Source organism: Hyla sarda, chromosome 1, assembly GCF_029499605.1.
Source record: "Hyla sarda isolate aHylSar1 chromosome 1, aHylSar1.hap1, whole genome shotgun sequence".
In the NCBI taxonomy this organism is placed as follows: domain Eukaryota; kingdom Metazoa; phylum Chordata; class Amphibia; order Anura; family Hylidae; genus Hyla; species Hyla sarda.
This window is the reverse complement of record NC_079189.1, coordinates 596,845,098-596,857,194: the sequence shown is the minus strand read 5'-3', so window position 1 is coordinate 596,857,194 and position 12,097 is coordinate 596,845,098. Positions and strand designations below refer to the sequence as shown.

Here is a 12,097-nt window from a genome sequence, read left to right as displayed (position 1 = left end):
GAAACAATGAACATGTTCATTGAAAACAATGGGAGTTGGCTGCATCAGAATATCCGAGCGGATTTATTTATTTATTTTTTTGCTGGATTCCGCTTGGAAATTCCGTCGTGGGAATGGGCCCTCGCGTGTACACTTTTTTTTTTTAAAACTGGTTCCAGAAAAGCTGGGTGACTATGATTGACTAACATTACAGATCCCATGAGGGTGGCTCACTGAGCCAACCAAATCTGCAAAGGCACCATATATAGGTAGTAAGACACATTTGCCATTCAAGATGTTAGAATGTTGAGCAGCAATACTGCATGATGACTGCATTCTCTGTTCCTGGGAAAGCAGGGTGACTACCAATGGCATCCAGTCTGCGTAGTAATTGACATTGTCCCATCTAGCTCTCTGGTAGATAATACAATACATACCGCACTGTATCTGCGCAGCAGTCAAAAAATTCCCTGAACTGCCAGGACCTGTTGGCTTGGCCCTTTATCAGCTTGTTGCGTTTGTGTTCACACCGGCGCCACGTGGTAGGCAGATGAGTGCCGGTCGCTGTGAGTCACTAGAGAAAATGCCCTAATTTGCTGCAAAGAGCTGGAATCTCGTTGTTCCGGTTTCTCCTTTTTGGGCCGCGCTCTCAGCTGGCTGTCAGCTGCTGCCGCTCTCGTCTCTCTCTCTCGACGATTACGGGGGCGGAACGGGAAATACTAATTGTCTCCAAATTGCTGGATGCTTTCAAATTCTGAAATCCTTTTTCGGATTAAGAACGGCCTGAAGCTCTGTTGCGAGGAGGGAAACTGAGGATTTGTGCTACATGGGAGGAAGATCCTCTGATTCTCATCAGAGAATATAGAGGAGTTGTTTTTAAATTGTGATGCTCCAGCTGTTGTGAAACTACAACTCCCAGCATGCCCGGACAGCCAAAGGCTGTCCGGGCATGCTGGAAGTTGTAGTTTTACAACAGCTGGAAAGCCACAGGTTGGACACCTTTTAGACTATTAATTATATGGACTAGATGTTATATCTCATCTTTTCGAAGAATTCCCATGATCTGTCAGGGTCTGGGAGATGAGACCACCACCAATCACTAGAATGAGCATGAAGAACTGCTTTCTTTCCTCTCTACTGTGGTAGAAGATAGGTTGTCAGCAGTGGGATGTGGAGGTAGGTACATGTAGATAAGTCAGGGTCCCAGTACTCGCCATCTTCTGCTATACACTTTTATTAAAGTCTCACATAAAGGTATACAGGATGCATTTCAGCAAAAACCTTGCCTTCCTCCGGGGTCTTGTGACACCCGAGGAAGGCAAGTTTTTTCCTAAAACTCATCTAAATGCGTGAAATTTTAATAGACGACGTTTCTAGTACAACTTAGTGAGTGCTGGGACCTTGACTCTTCTCTCCTCACCAGGTTCTGCTAGACATGTGTATGAAAGTTTCACACATTAGGGTATACGTGGCGCATTTCAGCGAACACCTTGCCTTCCTCGGGTGTCACATGACACCTGAGGAAGGCAAGGTGTTTGCTGAAACTGGTCCTGATATGTGAAACTTTAATAAATGTTTCTAGCATAACTTGGTGAGTGCTGGGGCCTTGACATTTCTTTCCTCACCAGGTTTTGCTAGACACGTGTATTAAAGATTAACATATAAGGATATACCGGACGCATTTTAGCCTACACCTTGCCTTCTTCAGATGTCTTATGACCCCAGAGGAAGGCAAGGTGTTTTCCAAAACTCGTTCGGATATGTGAAACTTCAATAAATGTTTCTAGCACAACATGGTGAGTGTTAGGACCTCTGTGTTTTTCTCCTCACTACGGGGGCCCATTCTGCTGCGTCTGTCTCGTGAAGCGAGGAGAGGAACAGGAAAGGAAGCACTTAGCTGAGTGCTTCTCCCCGCTCGATCTAGGGATCGATGCTATTTGTTACAAGACGGCTAGGAACCCAGAGACCCAACCCCGACCCAAATGTTCCCTTCCGAGATTACCCAAATAAGGGGGTGAACCAGAAGATGTCAGATAAGTCAGGGGTTAGTAGCTTTGTCCTCATCATCCGGTGGCTGAAGTCACGTTTCCAGCTGCACAGCTGATTCATAGCGCTAATAATATCAATTCTTAAAGAGCGCAGTTCACATCACGTTGCTGGAAACACAGGAGAGCAGATGTGAGCCGCCAGGATTGAGACGTTTTCTCTGGAATGTTATTTATAGCCTCCGAACAGGAGAATCAGTGGAATACAGTGCTGAAGTCATTCCTTCCAGCTGGGTGACACATGGGAGAGAAATTCCTGGAATTACCCAAGATCTTGAGTTTGGTTGGTTGGTTGGTCGGCTGCCGGGAGGAGGTAGAAGCTTCATTCCAGAGACTTTCATGCCAAAAACAACTGAATAAATGATGATCGGAGGAGGAGGACACCCAACCTCGGAATGAATAGATGTGGACAATGCAGAGATTATATTAATACAAAAAGTCTAATGGTTTGGAGAACTGAAGATGTGTGATGAGGACCACTTTATCTGCCGGGACACGAAGGCCTGGAAACCATGGCCTTGTGCCAGTTTCCATACACTAGTCTGCTCGTTCACTTGGGTGCCATCATATAGTTCATACAGAGAAGGCAATAAAGAGAGTCAGCATAGACACCATCCACTCTGTAAAGGATCCACTGGAATACTACTGAAAGCCAGGGGGCCTCGGATACTTCCAAAAAAACTGCGGCAATGTTTCGGCTGGACAAAGGCTATCCATCCAAAATGTGGTGGAATAAAATGTGGTCGTTTTTCTTGTATATTGTACTGGCACCAGATGACTGTTTTAGCAGAGTGCACACAATGTAGAATGGAACGGCATCGGCACCAAAATCGTAGAATCCCTTCAAAGAGGTTTATTCCCCTCCACGATCTCCTGTATGGGGCCCCGGCTTTCCCCAGGAATGCAGTGTTATGACCCCTGCTCGAAGCAGAGGCCACTACGCCCCCCCTCCCCACAATATATCTCTCTGGAAGAGCCGAAGATAGCTGTACAGCTCTCCCAAAGAGATATATGGAGAAGGTGTGGCGGCCCCCACTTCAGGCAGGGGTCATAATACTGCATTCCCGGGGAGAGCAGGGGCCCCATAAAGGAGATCAGGGGTTCAAGCAGTCGGACCCCCCCCCCCCCCCCCCCCCCCCCATGGGCATGGGGTTTTCCAATCTGACAAATGAGAGTTAAAGGGGTACTCCACTGGAAAACATTTTTTATTTTAAATCAACTGGTGCCAGAAAGTTAAAGATTTGTCAATTTCATCTATTAAATCCCAATCCTCCCAGTACTTATCAACTGCTGTATACTAGAGGAAGTTCTTTTTCTTTTTGAATCTCCTTTCTGTCTGACCACAGTGCTCTCTGCTGACACCTCTGTCCTTGTCAGGAACTGTCCAGAGCAGGATAGGTTTTCTATGGGGATAGGATTCTAATCTGGACAGTTCCTGACGTGGACAGAGGTGTCAGCAGAGAGCACTGTGGTCGGACAGAAAAGAAATTCAAAAAGAGAAGAACTTCTTCTGTAGTATACATCAGCAGATAAATGAAAAGAAGAATCCAGCACTGCAGGTCCAAGGCAAGGAAGCTGTTTATTGCATATAAACACACGGACACAATACGTGGATCACAGGTGACACGTTCCGGCGAACTCTCTCGCCTTAGTCTTACGACTAAGGCGAGAGAGTTCGCCGAAACGCGTCACCTGTGATCCAGGTTTTGTGTCCGTGTGTTTTATATGCAATAAACAGCTTCCTTGCCTTGGACCTGCAGTGCTGGATTCTTCTTTTCATTTAAGCCTGCTTCTGTACGTGTAGTCCACACGTTTCCGTGCACTGAGACGGGGAGCGGTGAGCTGGACATCAGTGGAGTGTGTGTTCTACATCAGCAGATAAGTACTGGAAGGATTAAGATTTTTATATAGAAGTAATTTACAAATCTGTTTAACTTTCGGCCCCACATGATTTAAAAAAAAAAAAAAAAAGTTTTCCAGTGGAGTACCCCTTTAAGGCATAGATAGTAACGAGGGCCTGTCTCTCTCTCCAGAGACACCTTGTGGACAGCCATGTCCCACATCACCACCAAGGCATGTGAGTTTTTGTATCCTTTTGTCTATGTTACCCATAGCTGCTGCTTGTATTTTCAGGGACAGAGGGCTCGGCCTCCAAAAATGTTGTGTGGGCGACGTGCTTTGTGTAATGTTCTCAGAAGTAGGTAAGGGCACCCGATGTTCCTTTAGGATCTATAGATATAGCACGTGTCAGCAAGCAGGTAGCTTTTACCCAGAACATTGAGCATGATATCAGACGAGAGCATTCACACGATACAGTTCATCCACCCACACACTCATCAGAGCACACAGTGTTTCCAGCACATAGACTGTAATGGGGGACTTAACCCTGTAACGTCATTCCCGGAACGCAATTCTTATCCAGCTGACTTATAGGACACCCATTTACCGCTGCAAAGAATTCCTTCAGAAGGGAATTATAGAGTAGAAGCCCCCAACCTAGTCCTTTTAAAGGGGTACTCTGGTGAAAACCTTTTTTCTTTTAAATCAACTGGTGGCAGAAAGTTAAACATATTTGTAAATTACTTCTATTAAAAAAATCTTAATCCTTCCTGTACTTATTAGCTGCTGAATGCTACAGAGGAAATTCTTTTCTTCTTGGAATGCTCTCTGATGACATCACGACCGCAGTTCTCTCTGCTGACGTTATTATAATAATAATAACGCTTTATTTATTGTTGTCCTTAGTGGGATTTGAACCCAAGTCCCCAGCACTGCAAGGCAGCAGTGCTAACCACTGAGCCACCATGCTGCCCTTAGCATACATCTGCTATGCATGGTTGCTAAAATGGACAGAGATGGCAGCAGAGAGCACTGTGTTCGTGATGTCATCAGTGTTCCAAAAAGAAAGGAATTTCCTCTGTAGCATTCAGCAGCTAATAAGTACTGGAAGGATTAAGATTTTTTTAATAGAAGTAATTTACAAATATGTTTAACTTTCTGCCACCAGTTGATTTAAAAGAAAAAAGGTTTTCACCGGAGTACCCCTTTAAGGTCCACCAACAGTCCAGGATTTGAATTTTACCCTGATCTATTCCAATGGAAAAGCTGAAAAATACTTGGAATGTTGACTGCCCTTGAGGACTGGGTTTGGGGACCACTGCTGTAGGTCCTCAAGTGACCACTACTCATGATCTTAGGTCCTCAAGTGTCTACTGTGAAAGTGTGTCTAACCCCTCAGTGCTGGTTGGAGATTTGTATTCTATAACGTGAAATTCCCCGTCGTGTAAAACTCATTTACGTGATACCGTGCAGCCGGCTTCTTCTGATCGCTCTCTTGGGTCATCTTTTTCTTCTAGAGAACTTAAAGGGATATTCCAGGAAAAAAAAACTGTATATCTCAACTGGCTCCATAAAGTTAAACAGATTTGTAAATGACTTCTCTTAAAAAAATCTTAATCCTTCCAATAATTATCAACTGCTGAAGTTGAGTTGTTCTTTTCTGTCTGGCAACAGTGCTCTCTGTTGACCTCTCTGTCTGTCTCAGGAACTGCATAGAAGAGGTTTGCTATGGGCATTTGCTTCTACTCTGGACAGTTCCCGAGACAGGTGTCATCAGAGAGCACTTAGACAGAAAAGAACAACTCAACTTCAGCAGCTCATAATTGCTGAAAGGATTAAGATTTTTTAATAGAAGTAATTTACAAATCTGTTTAACTTTCTGGCCCCAGTTCATTTAAAAAATAAATTAAAAGAAATAAAGATTTCCACCGGAGTACCACTTTAAAGCCATGGCCGCCTTTTCTTCCACATGGTCCAAGCAGATAAAATGCCTAATAACTCTCAATAATGCAGGAATGCTGCTGGCAGAACTAATGAACACAATATAGAAGGTACATTAAGTCCTCACGGCAGATGTAGCATCTTTTACTCTCCGCATTATAACCAGATAATTGAAGCTAACCGAGGAATGACAAGCCCCAGGAGATCCATCCCCGGTAATTGCTTAATATTACGGGGAGAACATTCGCAATCCTGTAGAAACTTCCTGAGACATGAAGCCAATCCTGGTTTTTTGTGGCTAGAGAAAGAAATATGCGAAGTCCCACCAGGCATCCCATTGCAATGAGATCCTCAACCCCAGTCCTCTGGGCTCACCAACAGTCCAGGATTAAATTTATCCCTATTCTATTCCAATGGATTAAGTGGGGGAAAAAACAAAATGACGGCGAGCCTTGAGGACTGGGTTGGGGGACCTACAGCTTTAGCAGCTTGCAGCTAGTTTACGAGACAGGCAAGTAGGTTGTGTAGAACAGTGGGTCTCAAATGAGACCACTGATCTACACAACCCTACTTGCCTGTCTCGTAAAATAGATGAATGTGCTAAAGCTGTGGTCCCCAACCCAGTCCTCAAGGCTCGCCGTCATTTTGGGTTTTTTCACTTACTCCATTGTAATAGAATAGGGATAAACTTAATCCTGGACCACTGGGCTTGAGAGTACAATACATTGGCCATACCTTAACACGCAAAGTCCTGTTCTGCTGAGCCAGCGATTTCCATTGATGCTGCTGGAGAAGGGGGGGGGGGGGGTCAGTACCTCAGCATAAAGAACATTCTACCCTGCTCTCTTGTCCCCTTGCATAAAGTAGCTTGTTCTCAAAGAGTCGAAAAATCTGTCTTTTGATGTAGTTGAACCGTGATTTATGTCGTCATCTGCATTTTTCTTGGACCTCCATACCATGTTTAATTCAGGAACCATCATCCCATGTGCTCAGTTTGTCCTAAATGTGAACTTTGTCCTATCGGTTGCATGACTTCACCATTCGTCTTGTTTTGAGACCCTTCCGGGACTGTCATTGGTTTGTGGCTTTCACCATCACACTGGATATTCTTCTTTTTTCATCATTTTCATTATTTTCATTCAGTTGGGCAGGAAATTTTGGTTCATGGTGATCTCAGTTGACTGACTCAAGGATATAAAGGTTCAGGGTGTAGTTAATGTCTTGGAAATATGGTCTATAACCATTTTAAGTAGTTTAGATCACCTTCTCAACCAGAGGACAGCTTCGCCATAAGAAGACCATCCTCCTCTCCATTTACCACGTCTTCCACTCTTCCCTATTCATCTCTATTTATTTTTTCCATCGTTTTCGATCTCTTCCCCCCCCCCCCCACCCCCCCCTTTTTTTTTAAGACACTAAACCTTTTGGGTCTTTTCTATCTCCCAAAACTTTCTCTTTTTACTAGATGTCTGCCTAAACGCCTAAAGACTATCTGCGCTCCTGCTGCACCTGTGGGATCTCCTAGCCCACACCCCTTCAAGTCTGCAGGCCACAAACCATGTTTAAGTGCGAGTCTAGGCAAAAAGTCGGAAACGATTTTTTTATCAAGTCTATCGGCGACAGTGCTCCAGAGAAGCGCAGAACCACGTTTTTTAGAGTGGGCATAACTTTGGGAATCATATCTGCTCATTTCGGGGGTAGGTATTTCTTTGACTTCTGCATGCACACGTGTTTGTAGAAATCAGTGTGTGTGAATCTGTCAGCCCTATTCCCTGCCAAGAGCTGCCGACCACCGTTGGATAGCGGTTAGGCTAGGTTCACACTAAAGAATTTCCATCTGAAATTCCGCTTAGGAATTCCAATCGAAAATTCCAGTGCAGCAGAATCCCATTGCTGGTAATGGGATTTTGCTGCACATTGCACACTACGGAATATCCGCCACTGAAATTTCACCGCCAAAAGAATGAGCTCTATCCAGTCAGCGCTGGCCCAACTTGGAACCTCTGGACGGAATTTTTTCCATCTGGAGCTTTCTAAGTGTGAACCTAGCCTTAGGGTATAAAAGCAAACTGTAGCTATCCTGAAGCTGATGATGGTTGCCAAATCTTTTTATTTCTCAGCCAAGTGTCAAAGAGGCGGAGCCGAGCAGCTCACGTGCCAGTAAATTCGATTCGTCACGAACTTCTCGGCTCGGCAGTTGATAACTTATCCTGCATAAATGAGTTCAACTTTCAGGTGCTCCCGTGGGCTGGAAAAGGTGGATACAGTCCTAGGAAAGCGTCTCCTAGGACTGTATCCACCTTTTCCAGCCCACGGGAGCACCTGAAAGCTGAACTCATTTATGCAGGATAAGTCATCAACTGCCGAGCTGAGAAGTTCGTGACGAATCGAATTTACTGTAAGTTCGCTCAGCTCTAATACAGAACTCTGTAAATCAAACAAAATGTGACTAAAGGGTGAGGACAGGCAAGGAGGTGTGCCAGGCTGTGGCACTTGAGCAGCTGAGCTCCGCCTCTTTGACACTTGACAACCACCATCAGCTTCAGGAAAGATACATTTGTCTGAAGTGTTTAGTCTGTTTAAGATTGGCCAGAATTAAGATATGGGTTATAAATCTGAATGTTGACCTCAGTCTTCAAGAGATTACTATTATTGGTCCTGTTCACAAGTCTTGTCGGTCTCTTTATGTCGTCTTGGTCGGCCCAAAAGGCATGTGTTAGATCACCTTTATATAAATTGGTTTATGATGGAGTATGTTACTAATTTCGGCAGCTTCTTTCGAGGTTGTTCACATTGACGCGATAAGGCTTTATACATAGACCTATTACTTAGGGTGGCCACACACAGTAAGATGTCTCACCAGTAGTTGGCGAGACACCCCATATGCTGACACATAAAACTAATATACTCTTAAAGGGGTACTCCCGTGGAAAACTTTTTTTTTTTTTTTTTTTTTTAAATCAACTGGTGCCAGAAAGTTAAACAGATTTGTAAATCACTTCTATTAAAAAATCTTAATCCTTCCAGTACTTTTTTAGGGGGCTGTATACTAAAGAGAAATCCAAAAAGAAATGCATTTCCTGTGATGTCCTGACCACAGTGCTCTCTGCTGACCTCTGCTGTCCATTTTAGGAACCGTGCAGAGAAGCATATGTTTGCTATGGGGATTTTCTCCTTCTCTGGACAGTTCCTAAAATGGACAGCAGAGAACACTGTGGTCAGGACATCACAGGAAATGCATTTCTTTTTGGATTTCTCTTTAGTAAACAGCCCCTAAAAAGTACTGGAAGGATTAAGATTTTTTAATAGAAGTGAATTACAAATCTGTTTAACTTTCTGGCACCAGTTGATTTAAAAAAAAAAAATTTTCCAACGGAGTACCCCTTTAAGTTAACATTGGCAAGAATTGTGGATTTGTTCTTTACCTGATTAAAGTCAAGGGCACATGCCTATTCCAATACCCAGAAATTCTTCTAATGTAAATTCAGGAAGTCTCTACAAATACTTAAAGGGGTACTCAGGTGGAAAACTTTTTTTATTTTTTATTTCTTTTAATGAACTGGTGCCAGAAATTTAAACAGATTTGTAAATTACTTCTATTAAAAAAAAAAAAAATCTTTATCCTTCCGGTACTTATTAGCAGCTGTATGCTACAGAGGAAATTCTTTGCTTCTTTCCGTGTCAGGAACTGTCCAGAGTAGGAGAAAATCCCCATAGCAAACCTATGCTTCTCTGGACAGTTCCTGACACGGACAGAGGTGTCAGCAGAGAGCACTGTGGACAAGACAAAAAAGAAATTTTAAAAGCAAATAATTTCATCTGTAGCATACAGCTGCTAATAAGTACTGGAAGGGTAAAGATTTTTTAATAGAAGTAATTTACAAATCTGTTTAACTTTCTGGCACCATTTGATTAAAAAAAATGTTTTCCACTGGAGTACCCCTTTAAGGACTATAAGTATTTTCCATTACCCCCAACATTGGGGAACTGTAAACTTATTTATTCCAGTCCATGCCATTTAGAATTGAAGTAGAGTAAATGATACACATAAATATTGGCGCACTCACCCCTGTAACATTGTGGTGTCCTTTCTAGGGACGAGGATTCTTGACCAGAAGCCTCAAACAGTGGACATGGGGAAGGATTACTACAAGATTTTAGGCATCCCTTCAGGGGCCAACGAGGATGAGATCAAGAAAGCCTATCGCAAAATGGCCCTTAAATACCACCCGGACAAGAACAAGGATGCCAACGCAGAGGACAAGTTCAAGGAAATCGCAGAGGCCTATGATGTTCTAAGTGACCCCAAAAAGAGAGCTGTGTATGACCAGTATGGAGAGGAAGGTAAGACCCCTGAAACCCCGGGCAGGTGGATCAATGGCTGTGAACCCCCGATGTCTGTACTGGGTGTAGCTATACATTTTTGGTTCAGTGTACTCTGTAGCCATTGCTCGAACATATTGGCCATGTAGACTTAAAGGGGTATTCCACTTAAAGGGGTATTTTAGACTTAAAGGGGTATTTTTTTTAATTTCAACTGGCTCCAGAGAGTTAAACAGATTTGTAAATTACTTCTATTAAAAAATCTTAATCCTTCCAATAATTATCAGCTGCTGAAGTTGAGCTGTTTTCTGTCTGGCAACAGTGCTCTCTGCTGACATCTCTGCTTGTCTCGGGAACTGCACAGAGTAGAAGAGGTTTGCTATGGGGATTTGCTTCTAAACTGGGTGGGTCCCGAGACTCGTGTCATCAGAGAGCACTTAGACAGAAAAGAACAACTCAGCTTCAGCAGCTCATAAGTACTGAAAGTATTAAGATTACAAATCTGTTTAACTTTCTGGAGCCAGTTGAGATATATATATATATATATATATATATATATATATATATATATATATATATATATATATATTAATATTTTTTCCTGGATAACCCCTTTAAAGCTTATCTCCTATTGAAGAATGCATATAAGTTATATAACCACTATGATGTCATGTATTCAGTCATACCTATTATTATATCTTTTATGTTATCTCTCTCACGTGCCAGAGCCAGTGCTGTAAATCCCTTGTGTCTCCAGTTACCTTCAGCCATCATTATCAAATTCTTAAAGGGGTACTTCACTGGCCAGCATTCTGAACTTAAAGGGGTATTCCAGGAAAAAACTTTTTTTTATATATCAACTGGCTCCACAAAGTTAAACAGATTTGTAAATTACTTCTATTAAAAAATCTTAATCCTTTCAGTACTTATGAGCTTCTGAAGTTTAGGTTGTTCTTTTCTGTCTAAGTCCTCTCTGATGACTCGTGTCTTGGGAAATGCCCAGTTTAGAAGAGGTTTGCTATGGGGATTTGCTTCTAAACTGGGCGGTTCCCGAGACACGTGTCATCAGAGATTACTTAGACAGAAAAGAACAACCTTAACTTCAGAAGCTCATAAGTACTGAAAGGATTAAGATTTTTTAATAGAAGTTATTTACAAATCTGTTGAACTTTCTGGAGCCAGTTGATATATATATATATATAAAAAAGTTTTTTCCTGGAATACCCCCTTTAATGTTCCGAACACAGTTTTTTCGCGCTGCGGGGGTCAGTCACCACCCATGAGGTCATGGCCACGCCCCCTCAATGCGAGTCTATGGGAGGGGGCGTGACGGTAGTTACTCCCCCTCCCATAGACTTGCATTGAGGCGGGTGACCATGACATCACGAGGGGCGTGGCCAACCCGGCAGCGCAAAAAACAGCGTTCGGAGTACCCCTTTTAAATGCCTCAATGGAAAGTCTGAGTCAGTCTTCACCTATTTCGCATAGATCCCTATGATGATGTCCTGTAGGATTTAGCTACAGCTTGGGCTCTGTCTTCCTCCTCATAAAGACCCTAAGGGCCCATGCACACTTCTGAAACCTAGCGAGGAATCTTCTTGCAGGATCAGCGCTTATTTTGCACAGAATTTTACCGCAGGAAACAAAAGGAGCTTTTATGTCGGCAGAATCCAGATCCGGAACTTCCGTGGTGCGCACAGAGCAGCAGAATCCCATCGAGATCAATGGGATTCTGCCGCCAGCGGATTCCGCTCGGAATATTAGTAGCGTGCATGGGCCTGTATCAACATTAAAGGGGTACTCTGGTGGAAAAAATATTTTTTTTGTTAATCAACTGGTGCCAGAAAGTTAAACAGATTTGTAAATGACTTCTATTAAAAAATCTTTACCCTTCCAGTACTTATTAGCAGCTATATGCTACAGAGGAAATTCTTTTCTTTTTGAATGTCTTTTTTTTTGTCTTGTCCACA

At 43.0% G+C, this 12,097-nt stretch overlaps 1 protein-coding gene across 4 annotated transcripts in view; it reads left to right on the top strand.

Moving 5' to 3' along the window:
* DNAJB5 (DnaJ heat shock protein family (Hsp40) member B5) overlaps nt 1–12,097 on the top strand; it is a 38,135-nt gene that overhangs the window by 5,887 nt on the left and 20,151 nt on the right. For 2 of the 4 annotated variants that reach the window (XM_056547240.1, XM_056547233.1), the window contains exon 2: nt 9,900–10,148. In XM_056547240.1, the coding sequence (XP_056403215.1) occupies nt 9,938–10,148 (211 nt within the window). In that variant the 5' untranslated portion in view covers nt 9,900–9,937. Of the gene's footprint in view, nt 1–3,980; nt 4,226–7,269; nt 7,502–9,899; nt 10,149–12,097 lie in introns of those variants that run through there. The other 2 variants (XM_056547225.1, XM_056547216.1) reach the window with 2 other exon arrangements.